The sequence below is a fragment of the Carex rostrata genome, chromosome 20 (assembly GCF_964058835.1).
Source record: "Carex rostrata chromosome 20, lpCarRost1.2, whole genome shotgun sequence".
In the NCBI taxonomy this organism is placed as follows: Eukaryota; Viridiplantae; Streptophyta; class Magnoliopsida; order Poales; family Cyperaceae; genus Carex; species Carex rostrata.
Genome location: NC_135937.1, coordinates 8,797,087 through 8,819,418, shown reverse-complemented (window position 1 = coordinate 8,819,418; position 22,332 = coordinate 8,797,087). Strand labels below are relative to the sequence as shown.

The window sequence follows — 22,332 nt, the reverse complement described above, 5'->3', positions numbered from 1 at the left end:
CTTTCCTTCCTTTTCATCTGGGCTTTACACAGCCCAATCAATCTTAGGCCCACCTGGCGTAGAGACCTGCTGCTGTGCCTCAGTGCCTGTGTGTGAATTTCATTCTCACGAGTCACGACCTCAGACATAATTTTTTACTTCCGTGTGCATGGCTCATGGTTCATGGTTCATGGTTCTGGACCTCTCCCGCACATGGCCGTACCAACACCTCGCTACTTCACTTGTAGTGGGTTGCATTTAGTCGATCATTAGCCACCACTAGCATGAGCATTACCTCTCCCATCGAGCTATCGATTAGAAGCCACACCATGATACACCTCTTCATGCCCGCAAGGTGTTCGACAAAATTCTTTAGAGCTTTTACGCCAACCGGGCTTTGCAGCACCATCACCTTCTCGATGCATGTGATGCGACAATATTATTACTCTACTTGGTTACCTCCAATGTCCAAGGTCAGACTCAAATTACATAAATATAAGCCGCACATGCAGATCTTTGTGCAAGTTTACTTTTATATTGTCAAATTATATAGTTGGCCATTAAACTTATATCCTGCATGGTATTCTTTTATTATCATATGAGTTATTTCACTTGTGTATCTGTTTTAACCATTTTCAATCGGACGGCTTGGATGTCACTATATCTGAGGGGAGGTGATCCTGCTAAGCAGGGGGGGAGCCAGAATTATCACTATCCCCTGTAGTCGGTTGGAAAATTTTATGGCACGGATATTAAAACGACAAAATATTTGATATAATATGCTAATTTGATCTATGCTACAAATTTTCTTAAAACAATCTGTATAGATAAATTTAGAGCAGATATTAGAAACTTGGATATTATCCATACATGTATTCGGTAAAGGCACATGAATTAGAAATGAAATTGTACACAATATGTTGTGATTTTTTAAATCTTCCAAACCAATGTATTAATTCATGCACTGTATGAAATGTTGTGCTACTTCTGAAATCATGGTGTATCGTGATTAATTGATCTCTGCTACTTTTCAGAAATCAAAGACTAATTTGGTGTAAATTGATCTCTGATTTTTTCTTCTTCAAAGTTTAAGAACTAACTTGACTTAGTTCTGAAAATTAAATGACAAGTTTGGTGCAAATTAAGTTTACAAACAAACTTGATATTTTTAGAAAGTTCAAGAATCAAATCTAAATTCTCCATTTTTGGTTCAAAGAACCAAAGCTATTATACTTTCAGATAGTGTTCTCTCTTTAACATTGCAACGAATAAACTAGAGTTGCCTGTCATTTAAAAACCTTTAACAGTTTTGTTTTAATATCTTTTTTGATAGATAATCAAATAAATTTATAGTTAGCACAAAACTAATATATATTATATTGGAATTATGAATGACATACTTACATTTAAATTTTTTTTTTTTTTTCGAACGATTTTGATGGCAGTTGTCAAAACTATTCAAATGGATGTACCGAATTATGCTGAAAAAACGGGGAGCGAAGGATAATTGCACACAGAGGATCGAGTACCGGGAATGTAGGAATTTCTATGAACTCTGGGCTGTTCGTCTATTCAGATGCCTATAATTAAACCTACAATGCACTAATGCATTTTTTACTTGTGCTATAAATAAACCCCAACACCTCTGCTTCTCTCGTCCATTTTAATTCACCTCTGTTTCAGTCTTATCTCGAAGGTAATTAAGCTTTTATTTCAATTTTTCATTCTTTTTCTCCAATCTTCTTTATCTCTGTTGTTCACTCTCCTTGTGATTGATAGGTTCTCTTAGTGTAAGTGGCTAACACATTTTCTCATTTTTTTAATATCATCTCATGTGTGTGTCAATTAATTTGATCTCTGCTTCAGTTTCATGATAACAGATAGGCTTATGCTTTTAGTTTGGTTCCGTACCTTTCAGATCTATTGAATCTCAAGTTAATCAGATCAATCGCATCTTAAACCATGAATTGTTTTCATTTTGAGATCCACTCAAAGGCCAATTTATTTTAGAAATCGAGTTTTGAGATTTGGTGAATTATATACCTACTTGAATCAGAAATGTAATAAAACCACATTTCGATGAAGCTGTAAAAAGGAATCTCACCCAACAAGAGAGCACCATGGGAACTGTACAACAAAACAGAGAACAACAATCCTTGCCTTTTTTTTCTAGAAACTATGTGTTGGTAGAACCACTTTTATTTCTCAGTCTTGCTTTTTTGCTATATTTATGATTTTTTGTCAGCTACAACTTACAAGCTTTTCAGAATTAGTAAATAAATTAAGGTAAAAAAAATAGTGAAAAATAAATAGCAATATAAGTAAAAGGAAATCCTTGCCTATTACCAAAACCATGTGTTGGCAGAACTAATGATTATTTTTCAATCTCAATTTTGTGCTATATTTTTTTGTTTTCACTAACAAATTTCCTCTGTTTCGTATAAATGAATAACTAAATAAATGATATAACATATCTCCTTTCCAGGAAACAATGGCTTCTCACATAGTTGGATACCCTCGCATGGGACCGAAAAGAGAACTGAAGTTTGCATTGGAAGCATTTTGGGATGGCAAGAGCAGTGCTGAGGAGCTTCAAAAGGTTGCCGCTGATTTGAGGAGCTCTATTTGGAAGCAGATGTCTGAAGTCGGGATCAAGTATATCCCTAGCAACACATTTTCATACTATGATCAGGTGCTCGACACGACTGCCATGTTGGGTGCAGTCCCGGATCGGTATTCTTGGACTGGCGGTGAGATCGGGTTCGACACATACTTCTCTATGGCCAGAGGAAATGCTTCTGTTCCTGCCATGGAGATGACCAAGTGGTTTGACACCAACTAGTAAGTCGAATATATATTTTTTTTTTTACCATTGTTATGTTCAACTCCTTAAAGTTGGTTTTGCATATATTAATTAATTTTTTTATATATGTAGCCATTATATCGTTCCTGAGTTGAGTCCAGAGATGAAGTTTTCATACGCCTCACACAAGGCTGTGACAGAGTACAAGGAAGCCAAGGCGGTACGTTCCTAACCTGAACACATTTGTACATAAATAGTTGTTAAGATAAATTAATATGAGTACCATGTTGAAATAAATGGAAAATGCCATGTTTGCTATTTTGTGCTTGCACTGAAGTATGTAATTTACTTGGTCAAGAAGCATAATTAATAATGATAATTCGAAGATTGAAGTTCCTCCTTTCTCGTATAAGTGAGATTTCATTTTATTGTTATTGGCATGCAGCTTGGAATTGAAACTGTACCTGTGCTTATCGGACCAGTAACTTATCTGCTGTTCTCTAAGCCTGCAAAAGGTGTCGAGAAATCGTTCTGTACTCTTTCATTGCTGGAAAGCATTCTACCCATCTACAAGTAAGGATCCACAAATTATCTTTATAAAACGTTACACATTTTTATGATCTACAAACTTTATACAACTACAAATTTTTACTAGGCAAGTTATTGTCGAGTTAAAGGAAGCAGGAGCGACATGGATTCAACTTGACGAACCCACTCTTGTAAAGGACCTCGAGTCGAACCAATTGGATGTCTTCTCCAAGGCTTATTCAGAGCTTGAGTCCTCCTTGTCTGGTTTGAATGTGGTCGTCGAGACGTACTTCGCTGATGTGCCAGCAGATGCATACAAGTAAGACTTTAAAACATATTGATTTTGATGATTCTTCAAATTAACCATAAATAAAAAGGAACTTTTCATAGGCATGTCAACGAAAATTTTGCTGGCTACGATGCTTTTATTCTAATTAACTGTTAATTTTTTTTCCATCTAAATATAATTGCAGGACCCTTACTTCTTTGAAGGGTGTCACTGGTTTTGGTTTTGACCTTGTTCGCGGCACAAATACTATTGAACATATTAAGTCTAGTTTTCCTGCTGGAAAATATCTTTTTGCTGGTATTGTAGATGGCCGAAACATCTGGGCGAATGACCTTGGGGAATCTTTGACTATTCTCCAGGCTCTCGAACCTGTTGTTGGCAAAGGTAATTATTTTGTACTTAAATTCTTTAATTGTGAAAATGGGTCTGGTAATTTCACTGGTTAAGTCCAAAACTGTAAATAGATGTCAAATTGAGGAGTTTGGACATGAGTCTTGAGACAAATGATTTCATTTAAAAAAAAATCTTATGTGGTCCTCTATATTGATAAAATTAATTATAAAATTGTTATTTGTTTTTTCAGACAAGCTTGTGGTTTCAACATCTTGCTCTCTCATGCACACTGCCGTTGATCTTATCAATGAGACCAAGTTAGATGATGAGATCAAGTCCTGGTTGGCTTTCGCTGCTCAAAAGGTGGTTGAGGTCAATGCACTTGCCAAGGCACTCACCGGAGTGAAAGATGAGGTGGCTTGCTTTCCACATGCTTGACCTTTTTTATCCTAATTTGTTTTATCCCAAAAACTTATCAGATAGGAGTAATCAACACTTCATATTCTTATTTCACTATATTAGAACTAGGCCCTAAAAATATGCTTGTGTTTATTGTATTCATTTTCCATGTTATTAAATTATCATCATTAACTCAATTTGTAAATATTTCTTCAGGCTTTCTTCTCATCAAATGCAGCTGCTCTGGCCTCAAGAAGGTCATCTCCACGGGTTACTAATGAGGAGGTCCAGAAGGCAGTAAGTATTCAAAAGCACACCATTTCCCAACTTATATATATATATATCTCATTTGTTCAACTGGTTTAATTATTTTCTGATGAACAATTTTCAGGCTACTACTCTGAAGGGCTCTGATCACCGCAGAGCAACACCTGTCACCGCCCGATTGGATGCCCAGCAAAAGAAGCTCAACCTCCCGGTTCTTCCCACCACCACCATTGGTTCATTCCCCCAGACTGTCGAACTCAGGAGGGTGCGCAGGGAATACAAGGCCAACAAGTGCGATTTCATTGTGTTCTTTGGTACTACTTTTTGTGCATTATTTTTAGAACAGCTTGACAGGTGTGCATGTGAATTATGGCAGGATCTCTGAAGAGAATTACACTGCGGCCATGAAGGAAGAGATCAGCAAAGTTGTCAAGATTCAAGAGGAGCTTGATATTGATGTCCTTGTTCACGGGGAACCCGAGGTTTGTAGTTTACCTAATTAAATATTTCAGACTTTCTAGAAGACTAATTATAATTTACAACAAGTAATTGTAAAAAAATGATTTTATCAGTACTTTTAAACAGTCTTAAATTCATTTCATCCTTCAATTTGTTTTCTGGTTGCCCCTTCAAGTCTTAATATATAATATATTGACAGTATGCGTTTAATTTTACTTGATTCTAACTACTTGTGCAACAGAGAAACGATATGGTTGAGTACTTTGGGGAGCAATTATCGGGTTTTGCATTCACTGCCAATGGCTGGGTGCAGTCATATGGATCTCGTTGTGTTAAGCCCCCGATCATATATGGTGACGTGAGTCGTCCCAAGCCAATGACTGTTTTCTGGTCCAAGATGGCCCAGAGTATGACCTCTCGCCCCATGAAGGCTATGTTGACCGGCCCAGTCACAATTCTCAATTGGTCCTTTGTCAGAAATGACCAACCAAGGTTAGTTATAAAACATATCTATCAGTTACCTAAATGAGTCTTATGATCTTCAAGAAAATTGTTCTCCTTCATTCTTGGTTAGTAATTTTAGGCCTTCTGTGATTCACCAGGTTCGAAACATGCTACCAAATTGCTTTGGCAATAAAGAAAGAGGTGGAGGATCTAGAGGCTGCTGGGATTCAGGTATGTTTTCAAATTCAATAGCAGATTCTATCAGCTTAATAATTGATTCTGTTGAAATTGCCCTGATGTACCACTTAATTTTTTTTTTTTAAGGTTATTCAAATTGATGAGGCAGCCCTAAGAGAAGGATTGCCTCTCCGCAAGTCTGAGCATGCTTTCTACTTGGACTGGGCTGTTCACTCCTTCAGGATCACTAACTGTGGTATTCAAGACACTACTCAGGTGCTTATTTTCTAAACTCATCCCTTCTCTTTCTTTTCTGGTACATACTTCCTGAAAGGAGAACAGTACTGGTACCGATTATTTCGAAAGTACTACCTGTTACTGATTATTGCCATTACTGAAAGGAACATTACTATTACTATTTCATATTCTACTCAAGCACAGATTATTCCCAATTGTTGAATTATAATACTTGTCCAATATATGTATTCTGGTTCAGTGCTCTACATATTGTTGTTGTAAGGTGTACCCCTTACGACGGTGTGGAATTTACAAGTTTTAGCGGCAAAGACTCAGAAATCTTATCATATTACTTTACCTTGTGATATTGCATAACACAATTAAGTCCTCTACTTATTTGCAGATCCACACACACATGTGCTACTCAAACTTCAATGACATCATCCAATCAATCATTGACATGGATGCCGATGTGATAACAATTGAGAACTCGCGCTCTGATGAGAAGTTGCTTTCTGTATTCCGTGATGGTGTCAAGTATGGTGCAGGCATCGGTCCAGGTGTGTACGACATTCACTCTCCCCGCATCCCCTCAACTGACGAAATCGCCGACCGCATCAACAAAATGCTTGCTGTGCTTGACACTAACATCCTCTGGGTCAACCCAGACTGTGGCCTCAAGACCCGCAAATACCCCGAAGTCAAACCGGCGCTTACCAATATGGTCTGTGCAGCTAAGCTTATTCGTACCCAGCTCGCTAATGCCAAATAATGAAGTTCTTTGCTTCTGTCAACAGTTTTGCAGAATTTTCTTCCTTATTGTTAATTTTGTTTTGACCAACCGCGTTGTGTCAACAGCTGTCTATGTTTTTTCATTAATTAGTAGTACTTTTTACAGTTTTGTTTTGATGCTGTTTGTACATTATCTGTTTGTACTCTGGTCAGCTCGGAAGGCCCAATAGAGTACTGTTGATCCAGGATTTTTATTTGAAAAAAACTTGGTTTCCTCTTGTACATTGTTTGTGCAAAACTGAAGTTGCTAGGCATGCTTAATTCTTGTGCTATTATTGAGATGTAACTGTATATAAACTATACTAGTTGGTAGTGTTTATGTACTGTTGTGTCATTTGTGGAATCTTCGGGACCTCTTGTTTTGATGTCCTGGTTCAACTGACAAAATACTTGGTGGTTAACTGGTGATAACTGGAAGTGTCACCTTAATTTCTGGGAGCACAATTTAAAAAATGACAACATTTCAAACGGATTCCTGTAGTTCAAAAATGGCTTCCCAGCAATTAAAACTTAATGATGACAAAATTAACTCTTCAATTCATCAATTATATAATGCACAATTGTTAAGACTTTCTTGTGATTATGAATTAGCATTTGTGAACAAAAGATATATATATATATATATAGTTGATTATTTGCGAAGGTACTCTGTGACCAGTCTTCCTGCTCCGTTCAGTATTATGGGCTGAAAGAAGTGAAAAATGAAAGAGTTTGGGCTTTTCCTCTTCTTATTTACCATATTATTTTACTTTTTTTTTCTCAGCCTGTTTAACTGAAGCCCAAAATCTTTTATCTTGGTTAAAAAATTTGAAATTTGTATGTTTTGACAAAGATTTATTGGCAAAGAAATTATAATGTAATTTTCTCAAATTTAGTATTAAAAAAAATCAGCTGTATTTTGTATATATTTTGAGTGCTAATGAGAAAAGAGGTTTGAAATCACAAGACAAGACAAGACACTTGTAAAACCTTAACAAATTAAGCAAAGAATAATTGCCTTGCCTCCTCTTGGAGGTGACCAACCCTAAAAGCCTAAAAGCTGGCAATGTACAGAGAGAGAATAACTCTCCCCTTTTAACACACAATCTCATATATATAAACATGAACCACAGCAGTTTTGTATTCACAACACATACAAATAACCTTCCATCCTTTGTTTTGATCATATATATCATATTAAGTCTTCTTACAAAATGAACGCAAAGCAAGGCGCTCGTTCTTATGTCGATTTTGAACCTTCTTCTGAGTGGTCCCGCGGGGAAGAGTCTGACATCCTTCGTGTCCATCTACCAGGCATTTTCTTTTTCTTTTTCTTCTTCTTCTTCTTTTATAAAAGATATTCAAAACTTCCATCTGGTGAATATATATATAAAAGTCACAAAACTATACTATACATGGATTAATTATATATGCGCCTATATATGTAAAACAGAATGTGTTTTGGAAGTTTTCTTAAATGACACGTTCGGTACTTAATTAATTAAACACCAAATGAGATATCACATACTTATAATTTAGACACCAAACAGTTGCATAATTTATATATGTAGAATGAGTTACCATTAGCCAAATCCACAAATCAGAAAAAGAAAACATTTTTATAAGGCAAAGTTGCAAACAAAAATGGTCGACTAGAGCAATATTATAAGTGTATGATCTAATAGTTGTGTACGTATATAACACTTTGATATATTTACTCTAATTAATTAATTAAAGGCTTCAAGAAGGAACACATAAAGGTGCAAGTCGACAGCTACGGCAACCTAAGGACTACCGGCGAGCGTCCGTTGGAGGACAACCGATGGAGCCGCTTCTGGAAGGATTTCCACATCCCCGCTGACTACCCCAGCAATGAAATCCGTGCCAAATTCGAAAACGAAACGCTCTTCATCACTCTACCAAAAGAAATCGCCCATGCTACGGCACCACCTAAATCATCTGTGCCTAACAAACTGCCAACCCCTTCGAAGCCAACTCCGGCACCACCTAAGCCGGCTCCTGTAGCTGATCAGCTACCAAAACCAGCTGTCCCTAAGCCAAAACCAGCTGTCCCTGAGCCAAAACCAGCTGTAGATCAAGCATCCATTGCTGCCGGCCTAAGAGATGGGCCCACAACTGGCAAGCTAAGGGAGATGCTCAGCACCAAGAAGGAAGAGACAAAGGTCGATGATAATAAGGTGAAAGGTACTACGGCAGCTTCACCGGTAATTGGTGACAAGAGAGAGACCGATACAAAGGAAGAAAAGCCTGTCGAAGAAAAGAGATCAACTGATAAAAAACCGTCATTTACTGAAGCTGTCGGCGCCGGTGTTGGTACCGGTCCCACAAAGGAGCCGGATCAAGCATCCGGAGTTGTGACGGGGATAGTACCCCCGAGACAAGGTTTCCTTTTGAATGTTGCGGTGGCTGTCATCGTATTGGTGGGGATTGCGTTTTATTGGAGCTTCAAGCTAAGGAAGGAGATAAGTGATCATGGAGATCATAACAGCACTCAAGAGTTATAAAATTATGGAATTAAGATAGCCATAATTATAAGGTCACAGTTGAGTTCATCTTATCATGTGGGTAAACCAACTTACATGCACAGTGCTTCCAAATACGAGAATTTAAAAAAAAGGGGAAAATAATGTGAAACAGAGATCCTATATATGTATGTGATTAATTGATGATATATATGTAAGATATATGTGTGTGAATTGAAAGAAAAGAGCTTGAATTTTCTTGCAAAATTTTATTCTCACCTGATAGGCTGATACACAGAGAGTAACTATCATATATATTTTTACTTGCAGCAACCAAGGAAAAAGAAAAAAAGAAATAAATATGAACAAGCTTAAGGGTGTAGATGTCTTGGATCGAGCCTTTGTAATCTATATACCGCGCGCTTATTAATTTAGAAAGTTGAGTATATGGAATGAAGCCTGATCCGAGATCCTCGATGAAATATACAAAAATCTGAAAGTTAAACATGCATGAGCATTAAGGATCTTGAATCAAACTTCATTCCAAACACCCACTTCCTCTGATACTCTCTTTGAGGCTAATTAATGATTTTCCCAATCAAGACTATCAATTATGACTTGGAGATCGAGCATTGATTGAAACACTTGGTAAGGATTTTATACATGGGCAGTAACCAGCCAATAGATATAAAAAAGAAGAAGAAGAAGAAGAGGAGGATATGGTCCATATGGATATGAATAGTTGAAACACGGTTGGAATGACAATATCACATGATGGACAGATCATACAAGTGTACAAAATAGCAGGAAATTAAAAAAGAAAGTGGCTTGGTTGGAGATGTTTGTCATGTTGTTGTTGGAGATGTGCTCTTTATGGTAATGGTAGAGCGTGCTATGCTTTACACCTGTCAAGCGCCAAGCAGGATATATACTGTTCCTACGTGTAATTGGGCCAACTCAGTGCAAAATTTTCTGATTTCTACGCTGGACCTGGGTCTAGATTGGGCTGTTTTCTCACTGAAGAGCCGGTTCGGTTGGCTATACTTAATTTTAAGCTAACAGACTAACTAACTGAATGCTCGCTCAATAACAGTAAACTGTTAGAGACTCGGTTTCAGTTGAGCAGAAATACACAGTCATCGTATCTCAATTCTATTTATTTATTTTTTGTTTTGAGAAGATGGTAAGAAAAATATATCGGATAATTAATTTGCTTTATTCTTATTCCATTTTTCGATTTATAAATTGACTTTATCCGTATTTTTCTCTTACCAGTTAAGGTACCAAAAAGGAATTATCATAGACTAACAGATAATTACTTAATAAAAAGAATCAGTTTTGTATTATTGCAAATTAGTTAAAATAGTTATACCTATATGGTATTGATAAGCCGATGAACAAAAATCTTCTTTATACCTAGCTTGGTTATGGATGAGAATCAGATGATAGACAAAACAATTCACTATCATCCCTATCCTCATTAGACTCATTCATTAAATCCTTTTGTTTTACATGCACCTGGTGCACGTCTAAATGTTAATCAAGGGTAAGAAATTTAATAATATTTTAGTCAATTCCATTTTTCAGATAAATAAAATTAATGATTCTATTTTTAATTATTTAACAATATTATTCATATTCGGAATACACGTGTTTTATCAATACTTTTTTTTAAGAAAAAAATCGCAAGAGCTGCAAAGTCGTGAGGAGAGAACCAACCTTTCAGTCTTTGAGTAATTAACAATCCTAAGACTTTTTCTAACCAACTGTGTTACCTCCTCTTTATTTTTACCAATACTTACAATCATACTTTATCAGACAAGTCTAAGTGAAGATGATGAAGAACTTAGCAAGTGGATGCCCAAAGATACTTCACTTGTCCCTTTGCAGACTTGGAACCCCAGTATTGAGGGCAGTTGATTTCTCTCTCTCTCTCTCTCTCTGATGATGACGACAGTGACGGTGCTTGAAGACCTACTTAGAGTTTATAGCTTTATAAAACTTCTCTATACTTCTATTGTGTGGTCTTGTTTGTGAAATTATAATTGGGATTCTATTCCAATCTTTTGTTGCTTGTTTAGCTTTAGTTTATCTAATGCTATGAAAACGTTTATTTTAGACAATTATGTAGGCCTCACATAACAGTAACTTTTTGTGTAACCTTATTTTGTTTCAAAATGAATCAGACCTAGCAACTTTTTTAACAAAAAAAAAAATATCCGAATACACGCATTACAAATATATCTAAATGAATGCATCTATGTTCTATATATTATCGACAAATATTTTAATTTTAACTTAGTATTTATCGACAAATATTTTAATTTTAATTTAGTATTGAATCACAGTTTTCTATATACATGTATTCACATAATGCTTCGAAGTACAAGATAGAACATGATTTTTGAGTTCAAAAAATAGTTTGCCATCACATGATTTCACAATTATTTTTGAATGCACGTATTATTATCTTATAGTTTGTCTTCTCGAATATTATTTAAATGTATGTATTCAGTCGATTTATAATTTAAGTAAAAGTATCGGAGTAAAAAGGTATAAATGTAAACATTCAAATATACTTGCGTAAACACATAAGTTCAGGGGGGATTCATGTATAATTAAAAAAAATCTCAAATTTTGTTTTTTTTTTAATTCTTAATATCATATTTGTCCTTTTAAATTTTAAAAACTAGCAAATTAATCCAATGTTTCCCTTTTTAATTAAAACTCATTTAAAATTTTGTAAAGCTCTCATTTTATTTTTTATTAAAATATATCAAATAAAATGTGTAGTGCAAGACAATTGATATTGCTATATCCGACCTATTGATTTGACCAATTTCAGTACCAAAACATGTATTCTAAGCCATCAAATAACGTCTATTATAGTGATTACATGTAGAATTTGGTACTGCTGTGCTTTCATTCTTACTTTGCAGGAAATTGGTGAAATCGAGAGAATTTCTGAAGTTCAGAGACCTTGATGCGACCCTCATCAGGCTTGACGCGAGGCACATCAACCACTCAAAGCCGCACCAGCAGGTCGCAGCACCATTGCATGCGAAGCGCATCCATCACACTCCGATGCGGGTCGCAACAGTGGTGATGCGGGTCGCATCGCGAGTTTCCAGAGCAGACAGCAAAGACCCAAAATTGAAGTACTCGTTTTGAAAGGTCTATAAATAGACCACCCCTGCCACCAGAGGAGGGAGTTCCGAATTTGAAGATTCAAAACCTCAAGATCCTTGGAGTGTGGTGCAAGAAAGGGAAGAAGGAGTGAAGATTCTTGCTAGATTGCTTCATTCGGTTTTATCATGACTTCTCCTCTTATCTCTTCTCTCATGATGCTTGAGTAGATCTATCTTGTTTCTAGGGTTGATGTAATCTAAAACCTTGATTGTGATGCATTGAATTCGAATTTGAGTTGCTCTTGTGTTCATTTGATTGAGTATTATTCTTTCATTGCTTGATTGTGATTGTTTGATTGAATCTTGTTGTCTATTGTTGAATGTTTCTTGTATCTCTTCTAATATTGAGACCTTGATGTTTCTTGCAATTTGATCAAGTATTTTAGGTAGATCTAAGATCTGAAAAGATAGATCAATTGAGAGATAGTGGATACCTTTAGCAAACCGATCAAATGACTTAGATTGAACACTTGTAAACGAAAGTTTGAGGTTGTAGATCTAAGAAGGTGAAATTGCAATTCCTTACTAGGTTCACTAAGCCAATAAACGAGAGTTGAGGTCCAGGAACTTTAGGTACGGTCAATAGATTCTTACACAAGTTAATAACTCAGAAACGGGTTCTATGCCGCATTCACTCGAGGACCACGCGGGTCGCGTCACAAGGGTCGCATGCGAGAGCATGCGAGTCGCGTGAGGGTCCAGAGAGGCAAGGTTGAGGATGAAATCTGAAACCCTGGAAACTTCATTTTAAAATTGACTGAAACAAAAACATTTATTTCTTCTTGTCATTTTCTGTTATTGAATTGAGAAATTGAAACGAATTCAAACCAAACTTTTCATTTCTAGTACCTAACTAGGATAAGTGGTGATCTAGACTAGATTTGTACCGTCCCTGAGGATCGATACCTGATTGTACTATTGGACCAAGGTTGTGCACTTGCAACCTAATACGAAAGCTCAATCACGGTTTAAAAGGGTACAGCTAGCTGTACCTGAAACTTTGTGTGCACGCTTTTGTGTGAACAACAATGTTCAGTCTTCTAATTAGCCCATTTGTGAGAGAAAGTGGTTATTTTATATACTCAGTGACATTTAAGTATATGCATGTGTGCATGTTATAAGTAGAGTGTAGTGAATCATATTTTCTCACAAACTAATTAATTAAAAGGCTGAAAGTTCCTCTTACACATGCTATATATATATATATATATTAATAAAAAGTAAAATGAGAATGTTATAAATTAAATTGAGTTTTAATAATAAGTAATAAATTGACTAAATTTGTAAGTTTTTCAAATAAATATGATATTATAAAATTTAAAAGTTATGTAGTTTTAAAAAAAAAAATTGAATTGAAATTCTCCCGTAAATATTTGCAGAAAAGTTATTATTATCGTTCATTTAAAAATTGTGACAGAATAAAATTAATCGTCTTTCTCGTACGGCAATACGCCTGGTGCAGACAAAATCTTCTGGTTTTAAGTCGGAACTTCGCAAATCGAAGTCGCAACGACTTGGAATTTAGTGGCCTAAACTAAACCCTTCCGATTTTTCCATTAACGACGAACTCAAGCAAGCGCTTGTAGTCTCAACTCTGAAGCTAATACAGAAATAAACAAAATTACAGTGATTCCTTGCGAGAAGTGATCCCAAAGAGGGTTCCGAACTTTGGATTAGAGATGAGATCTAATATCGTTACCGAGGTGAGTTGATTCTTCAATCAGATCTGACTATGACTCTGTCTAGTTAGTTATCTTCGCCTGGTTTCAATTTGGTGTAATTGAGAATACGTATTGTAAAAAAATTATCCTAGCAATGTAACCTCTGATTGTATTGCTTTGCTCAGCTTATTTATGAGCTGTGCGTGGTAAAAATGCTCTCACTGCACTCAATGTTCATTGCCAGTTTCTCTTTACTTGTGCTCTTTCTGTAATTCCTGTTGCTTGGATGTTTACAGGCAAAATTAGGTTTTCTCATCTTCTCACTCAATGCATGAACTGTCATTTTTATGTTTCAGGCCGGGATTCCGACAAGGATGAATCAATGGTGGGGAAGCATCCCTTTTATTACATCTGGTGTTGTAATAGTATGCGGTGTGATCTATTTGATTTGCCTCCTGTTTGGATATGATTCCTTCTATGAGATTTGCTTCTTGCCTTCTCAAGTAGTTTCGCATTTTCAAGGTATCTTTCTCCTCAAAGCACCCCTGATTTAGCCTCATTCAACCCTCAAAGAGAATAATTGAGCGTCAATCAAGTTTCACCTGTCGAAATTTGCTTTGATTCAAATCGAATTTTCCACCCCTGGTCGTGCAATTGTGTCTCCATTGATTTAATGTTCTTCTGACAGCTTTCTATATTTTCCAGTTTACAGGTTCTACACATCTGTTGTATTTCATGCGTCTTTACTTCATGTGGCTTTCAACATGTTGGCATTGGTGCCTCTTGGTTCAGAATTGGAGAGGATTATGGGTTCTCTTCGCCTTCTATATCTAATTATTCTACTTTCCACAACCAATGCTATTCTTCATCTCACAGTAGCTTTATTGGTCGACCACAATCCTGTTCATCCTTACACATTTTTCATGAATCAATGCTCTATTGGCTTTTCTGGTGTTATTTTCTCATTGATTGTCATAGAGACAAGCTTAAGTGGTGCCCAATCGAGAAGGTATGTCATTTGAAAATATTTATTTTGAGAAACGGTTTGCCTTTGAAGCAGCATTGAAGCATTGTTAAAAACTGTCTTTATTTTCATTTTGTATTATATAAAATGGAACATTTTGACTTGTATTTCTTTTTACCCGGAGTTTTAGTATCATTTAACAGTGCCTTTTTGGGTGCTATTTAGAAGCCGTGTTAAGTTGTCTTGTATTGATCAAGATTCATTTATACCTTTTTAGTTGTTGAACTTGATTGTCGGTTCTATGTTAGAAAAATTGGTCGTAAAAGTTATTTGTTTACGTTACATGGTGCAAGTTTCTCATTACAATAGCACTTTTTTTTTGTTGGAAATTCTTCTCTGTTTTGCTTATTAGTTTTCTTTTTTTATTTCGCCAATTAGTCCATATTAATTCATATGATTGACTCTTCTAATTATTTTTTTGTATCGTGCAGTGTCTTTGGACTCTTCAATGTTCCTTCGAAATTGTAAGACTGACTTTGTATCTTATATGACAGCCTCTGTCAGTATTTTAAGAAAAAAGACTTTGTATCTTATATGATGTCTTTATCTTATTCCAGTATACTTTTACCTAGTTTGAAACATATTGAAAGTGTATTTTTATAGGTACCCATGGATTTTACTGGTATTGTTCCAGCTCTTAGCTAGCAATGTCTCGCTTCTGGGGCACATGTGTGGTATCCTATCTGGGTTTGCATGTATGTTTCATTTTCTACAGTGCTCTATGTATGAAATTAATATGACCTCTTTTGTTTCTTCTATCTTCTTGTTTCTAATTTTTCTTTGTTGCTATTAGATACTTTTGGATTATTTAACTATCTGTTGCCTCCGCCATCTTTCTACTCTTCCATGGAGAGCTCTTCGGCACTGGTAATTTACTTTAATTTCTGATTATCATAATTTACAATAATTTCCTCAAAATACATAATAGTGTACAGTTGCAAACTTGCAATAGCAATTTTTGGTAAATCTCGTGCAAAGTTTGGAAGTTGTACTCCGTGCTTATACATGATATTCCAATTACAACATTCATCCTTTACTCGGTAAATATTTCATTGAAGTTATTAACTTAATGTGAACTTTTGTTATTTCAGTCGTTTTGTGTTAGACGTCCTCGGTTTATTCTATGCACAGGAGGAACTACTTATGGCCAACTTCCTACTTATTCTAGTGGTACCGGCACCCAATCACCAAGGTTACTATATCCCCTAGCTATTTGGACTTTGGAGGAGCATTTCATATTCTTGTCACAATTAATTATATATACTTTTTTTTTTACCATGTGGTAGATCTTTGTTGCCTGATAATATTTGGAGGAGCGTTTCTTCTTGGATACCCCAAAGGGAGACCTCAGTTGTTCAGGTAATTTCCTCTCTGCCAATCCTCTTCTCTCTTTCTCTCTCTTTACAATTTTGGTATGCAGTTTTGAATTATTTGCATTTCTTGTGATTGCACTAATCTTATTTGTAGATTTCAGTAATTTACAAGGATAGTCTCTAAAGCATCATGAAGTTCCAATTTTGATCCTCGGAACTTCAGAACTTTCCTCTTTTGGTCTTTAGACCATAATATAAATGTGCTAATTTAATTGACAATTTGTGTGAATTATCATTATAAAAACCAAACGTGTATATAGAAAATAACACTTGGCCCTTTGATGAACAGTTGAACTGCTTTAATATAATTAATAAAATGTTAAGAATTTATAAACGATGTGCTCAAAAGAAGGAATTCAATTTTCTATTACTTTCCTCCAGTATCACTTCATTTTTGCCTCTCTTGTAGCAAGGACAAGATCCTAGGTTTCCAGGGAGGGGAAGAACACTTGCTGCAGCAAGAAACCAAACAGACACAACAGATTCCGACTCAAATTTGCAAGAACGGCTATTGGATGACACTACCCCCAGCACCAATCCTGCCTATTCGCGGTAATTTCTGAATGAAATATTATTGTTAGGGAAAGTAATAATGTATTTTAATACTACAAGCTCATATGCTCGTATAATGTGAAAGTACAAGCATGCCCATGCAAAATGATATATGCAACCCATATGTATAGCAGGAGTGATTCAATAACCTCCAAAAAGGATTCCTGTCTTATACCAGTTAAAAAAAACAAAGTTGAATAAATAATCCTATGAAATTAAGGGGATAATACTGGTCAAATTAAAATATTGTTAATATATAAATGAAATTGGTCTTCATAATAAATGTCACTATATTACATGCACGTTTGACCCAATTTGATGAGCATGAAATGGTTCGAAAATTACAACTTATTGTTGTCCAATCCCCACATTTTTTGCGAGTCACCTAATTTATAGATGTGGGCCTAGATTTGGAGGCATTTGGTTCCTTTTGTACAGTATAGCCCTAATAAATATGAAAATGTATACTTAGGGCCCCTCCCGACATCCCTTTTGCTTAAAGAAGTGTCCAAGTAACTCTCCATCTTCACCAATTACTTCATCGCTGGGGACATAAGTAGGGGTACTTTAGGTATATCTAAAAGATGTTGGGATAGGGTATAGCCATATAGATGATACATTTAAAGGGGGTGCCCCAAGGTATTTCTCATCTGTTACATGAACTAATTTGATAATTTTTTGGATTTGCAGTGATGTCAGAAACCCCACTGTGAACATAGCTGAAGTTGATGGGTCAGTATTAACTAACCAGGTTACCTCCGGCTACTTCTATGGAATTTTGTATATATTATTTTCCTTTTGCTATGTAAAATAAAAGGGTGTTTGTATAATTTGATCAATTCCAGGGTCCGGATAGCTTTGAAGAAGAGCTCAAGAGACTTGTGACAATGGGCTTTGAGAAGGCAAATACATAATTATTTTTGCACCCTTACAATTTCATTTTACAAAATTACATATATCCTCCTCTTTCTTTTTGGCTCCCATGCTAAATAATGATAAATGTAGTGAAAATGAAAATGCTTGACAATCTTGATTATATATATTTCGAATCAATTAAAAAAAGCTTAAGACATCGAAAAAAAGTTCATGCATTGACTATTGTTTGATAACTTATTGAAGGTTTTTAAATTTTAACCGTAAGAAAGTTCAAATTGTTCAATTAATGGTAGAGCATGCACCGAATCTCATCATTTCATGTAAAATTGTAAATCATGCATGAAATATTTGATTTTTTATTTAAATTTGTATTTTATGATTGTAAGGATTGTCAAGATAAATTGTAATGTTATTATTGGTGTAATATTAGTATGGGATACAAACTAGACCCAGATTGTATGAAATTATGTATCTTGACATAATTTTTTTATCTTGTATGAAATTCTGAAATGATGGAACTCCGTTTCAGACTCAAGCTGAGGTTGCTCTAGCAGCTGCTGACGGTGATCCCAGTGTTGCCATTGAGATTCTAATGAGCCAACAGGTGAATAACAACTTCTTAAGTTTTGTTGTATTAATTTTATAACTTACCATGTTATCATTAAATTTTCATATTATGTTGAAATTAATTCCACTCATTTTGTAATTACAGGGATGAAGGTTTTCATATTCCATATTTTGAGTATGTTAATTGGTTCTAACTGAAATGTTATTTGATGTAAAATGGAAGAAAAGAAAGAAAGAAAAGGGAAAAAAAAATCCTTAATTGGATGTAATATGAGAAAAAAAAAGAAAAAGGGCGGTGCTCTTTGTTTTAATGTTGATGTAGAATGTGGGGAGATTATTTTTCACTTGGTAGAAATGTATTCTTGTTAGTGACTCTAGTTAGAAATTGTTTAGTTTTTGTACTCATAAGAGGCAATTTAAGAAACTTTGGTTGAACTTTTTCGGCTTCATGCGAAACTTAATAGCTGCATGCCTGCATCCAGAGCACAATTAAATGTTATGCATAAATAAGTAAATACAAATAATTGGTAAGATTATCTATGTATAAAATATAGACGTTTGCACTTATTAGAGAAGCATGGGAGGTTACTGTTTATATAAACTGCTTCTCATCTAGTTATGTTTTTCTACAGAAAAAAAAAATTGGAGACCTCCGCATGAGATTATGTTAACTTTACACTGTCTTTTTTTTTTTAAATCTCTGCAGAAGCTGTAAAGTTGTGAGAGAAAATCGAATTCTCGACCTTTAGAAACAATAACTCTAGAAATTTTTTCCTCTTTCTCAACTTCACACTTTGTCGGTAGACAAAATTCTGGCCTTCTGGACATGAATAAATTCATGCACTGCCTCTTCGCGCCTCCATTGTGCCTCATGTGAATTACTGTTTTATCAAATGATAAACCAATGACCACTAAGTGCTAACGTTGTCAGGATCCTGACATCATAGCGACCATATAATCCTGTGGATCCTTCCGAAGCAAAGAATAAGCTTGCGCATACATTACCTAATTTTTCTACAGTTTATGTACATCCATCCTACACAAATCTTGTTAACTCCTCTTTCTGGATTTAATAAAAATTTCAATTCCAGCAAGCCAAATTTCTAAAAATAACAGCTCTGTACTTTCATATGACATTCACACTTCAAAAATTGTCCTAATTCAAGAAACTAACAATCTATAACGAAAAAGACAATTTTAGAAACGTTTCTTGAATCTTATCTCAACTCTTGGAATCAGATTGCCATACATCAAGAGAAAAGAAAAAAAGAAAAATAAAAAATTGAAGCTTCAATCTTTGTTCAGAACTCTTGGAACTTTAATATATGGATCGTCATAACTAGGAATGGCCTCTATGATTGCTTCCCTGTGCATACAAACAAGATTTATATATAGCAAATACTATGCACACTGATATGAGAGGTTGGTGCACTGCCTCTTTGCAGCACTGGACACTACTCTACTCATAGTGCAAAACTGGTGGGATTAATGAAAAACCGTTTAACTTAATCCCCATCATTTGCCCTAAATGCTTAAAAAAAATCACCCTATTCTAATGTACTTTTCATAGGATCTGGCGTTACATTGCCCGACTTTTTCAGTTGAAGGCAAAAGGGTGCAACCTTTTATGTGCTAACATAGAGTGTGATTTAGCGAAAATTCAATGGTTTTGAATTTTGATAAATAATTTGACTTATGAATAATGCCTTGTATGTTAGTGGTATTCGATGCCACCAAAAGGTAGTGGCACGGGATCCCTTCCCATAGTATGATGATCTATATATTATTAACTCACCTGTTATCAAATGTTTCTGGTGTGTCTTCCCTTGGACTAGATACAGCCTCGGTACCTATTCAATAGGAAAAATAAAATAAAAATAAATGATAAAGGAGAAGGTAAAATAGCAACGCACCTTAAAACTACACAACAATTAGGATGGAAAACAGAAAACTATTCAGTTTGTGGTACATTTGGCAGTTGGCAAAAATGCTGCTAAGAAGTTGCATCAATACAATTGCAAGTCGTATCGACTAAGGCCTAGCTTGGCAAGACTAATAAATTTAACTACCAAAATATTTAACAATAGATTTATAGTTATGCTCCTGCTCTCAAGGAAAAACGTTTGTGGGCCCCCCCAACATGAGTCTCCCCATAGAGAAGCGAGACCCGTCACATTCGTGCAGGACCTATGGTTCTCACTATTTTTATTTTTTGGTAACAAATAAACTCGACTCTCTGATCTAGTACACAGCATAACAACAATGTCAAATCTTCATTTTAAAATCTTTCTCTAGAAATCAGGATGAAATTATTTTCCTTAACCTTGCAATCCAACTATAGGGTCATATACCTCTTTCTAATAAGGGAAGAATACAAGCACTTGAGATGTATTAAAATTTATACCGCACTACAATGAATGAGATGATCAATACAAATGCAGACCTCCAGAAACTATGGTAAATAGAAATAAAATAAAATGTGGAATTGCAGATACATACTTGCTCGAAGGGAAGGCTCAATACTCTCAAGATCAACAGCCTGCAGTTGCCCAAACCTGTCACACCAAAAATGTATAAGATCTTCTCACTCTGTAATCAACTCATATTTTTGCAGTTGAAGTGACAATTATGGGCAATGGGAAGCCGATTTGGTCAAATTTGGAAATTGAGGCCATTTTGAAGAGGGTTTGTTTAAGTGCAAAACTGATGGTTGATTGAGGGCCTCAATTTGAGGCAAGTTTGAGAAAACCAGATGCCAATTTGGCAATAACCTACTCATGAGTCATGTTGGCTTATCTAATTTCAGCTGAAATTGCCATCCCTGGATAAAACCAACAATTTTCATACTGGCTTTCATAGTACCATATGCCAGCATAACTGAATATTGTAGGTACCTAAACATTGAAGAATGTGTGTGGGTTGCATTGCAATTTCCATTGCCATGCAAGTACCAAAATAGTATCAGCAGGTTACTGTAATGTGCCATACCACCTATAGGTGAAAGCGAAAACAATCTAATAGATTGAGAGTAAATTTGAGGTGAAATTAGGATAGTCTTACAAATGTAATGCACATGAAACTAAAGATGTTCATTAGATCATAATAATAAAATATAAAGTTGTTGAAACACATATGATTTAATAGAAAAAGGAGACAAAAGTTTAATTAATACCAGTCAACAACTTGTCTAATCTTGGGCCCGAATTGCTCAACCTGCAAGCAAGATGAAACAAATAGATCAAACAAATAGAAGTTGAAGTGTAATTGCGTAGCAGAAAGCAATGGAATACCTCCTGAGGTGAAAGGGAGATACGAGCCGCGTCGGCGAGCCGAGCCACGTCTGGCGACTCAAGAGCGGCGGCGCAGTGAGGTCTGTGCGAATAAGAGGATCTCTTAGAAGTTGGTACAAGGCCTGGCTTCAGCGGTGAAGCCGCGAGCCGAAGCCGCGGGAGCAAGCCGCAGGATATCATTCCCGGATGGAGGTGGAACCGCGCGTGGAACTAGAAAGATAACGCACTGAGAGGAAGGGACACGACGCTTCTATTCTTTAGTCGAGTAAGAACTAACATACAAGAAAGATGTATTACTTCACATGATTTAACTTATTCTAAGAACCCACTGTTATACAGAGATTCATTTTCCAACAACAAACTCCAACTAGATTAATTTAAACTGTGATTTAAACTATTAAAAGGGATGTAAAATATAAAATGTAAGATGTAACAAGCAACCTAATATTTATAATAATATTTGACACACCTTTAGAGCTCCTTAGAGGACTAAGGAGTTTAATCTTACCAAATACTTGTTCTTTTACAAAGTTTAAAATCACTTTTTTAAACTTCATTTTGTCCATTTTTTAAAAATTTCACCTCAATTTTTAAGCCATCATTTTACATGACTTAAACAATTAAGCCTCCTT

The 22,332-nt window shown here is 35.5% G+C and overlaps 4 protein-coding genes across 6 annotated transcripts; 3 read left to right on the top strand and 1 right to left on the bottom strand.

The window, feature by feature from the left end:
* Window positions 1–25: 25 nt before the first annotated feature.
* Window positions 26–6,945, top strand: LOC144572184 (5-methyltetrahydropteroyltriglutamate--homocysteine methyltransferase 1-like). Of its 2 annotated transcripts, none has more exons than XM_078321632.1 (14): window positions 26–452; window positions 2,465–2,820; window positions 2,915–3,002; window positions 3,228–3,355; window positions 3,438–3,629; window positions 3,784–3,983; window positions 4,183–4,346; window positions 4,548–4,628; window positions 4,723–4,889; window positions 4,975–5,080; window positions 5,299–5,549; window positions 5,660–5,732; window positions 5,826–5,954; window positions 6,319–6,945. In XM_078321632.1, the coding sequence occupies exons 1-14, from the start codon at window positions 264–266 to the stop codon at window positions 6,685–6,687; spliced, it is 2,493 nt and encodes an 830-aa protein (XP_078177758.1). In that variant the 5' UTR covers window positions 26–263; the 3' UTR covers window positions 6,688–6,945. The 2 variants fall into 2 exon arrangements, with proteins under 2 accessions (XP_078177758.1, XP_078177759.1); XM_078321633.1 differs by lacking the exon at window positions 26–452 and adding an exon at window positions 1,574–1,675.
* Window positions 6,946–7,682: 737 nt separating this feature from the next.
* On the top strand, window positions 7,683–9,323 carry LOC144572505 (uncharacterized). Its single transcript, XM_078322100.1, has 2 exons — window positions 7,683–8,000; window positions 8,424–9,323. The coding sequence occupies exons 1-2, from the start codon at window positions 7,901–7,903 to the stop codon at window positions 9,209–9,211; spliced, it is 888 nt and encodes a 295-aa protein (XP_078178226.1). The 5' UTR covers window positions 7,683–7,900; the 3' UTR covers window positions 9,212–9,323.
* Window positions 9,324–13,833: 4,510 nt separating this feature from the next.
* RBL15 (RHOMBOID-like protein 15) lies at window positions 13,834–18,847 on the top strand. 2 transcript variants are annotated; one of them, XM_078321635.1, is made up of 13 exons: window positions 13,834–14,060; window positions 14,375–14,540; window positions 14,724–15,027; window positions 15,474–15,506; window positions 15,646–15,737; window positions 15,836–15,909; window positions 16,134–16,234; window positions 16,329–16,401; window positions 16,825–16,967; window positions 17,658–17,718; window positions 17,813–17,869; window positions 18,373–18,447; window positions 18,556–18,847. In XM_078321635.1, the coding sequence occupies exons 1-13, from the start codon at window positions 14,037–14,039 to the stop codon at window positions 18,559–18,561; spliced, it is 1,209 nt and encodes a 402-aa protein (XP_078177761.1). In that variant the 5' UTR covers window positions 13,834–14,036; the 3' UTR covers window positions 18,562–18,847. The 2 variants fall into 2 exon arrangements, 1 of the variants encoding a protein (XP_078177761.1); XR_013517697.1 differs by having other exon boundaries at window positions 13,851–14,060; window positions 17,658–17,699.
* A 663-nt stretch (window positions 18,848–19,510) lies between these two features.
* Window positions 19,511–21,935, bottom strand: LOC144572187 (glutamyl-tRNA(Gln) amidotransferase subunit C). The gene is made up of 5 exons (XM_078321636.1): window positions 21,701–21,935; window positions 21,583–21,623; window positions 20,910–20,965; window positions 20,206–20,260; window positions 19,511–19,776 (listed from the first exon to the last, which is right to left on the bottom strand). Exons 1-5 carry the CDS (start codon window positions 21,878–21,880, stop codon window positions 19,701–19,703), a joined length of 408 nt encoding a protein of 135 aa, XP_078177762.1. The 5' UTR covers window positions 21,881–21,935; the 3' UTR covers window positions 19,511–19,700.
* Window positions 21,936–22,332: the final 397 nt, after the last annotated feature.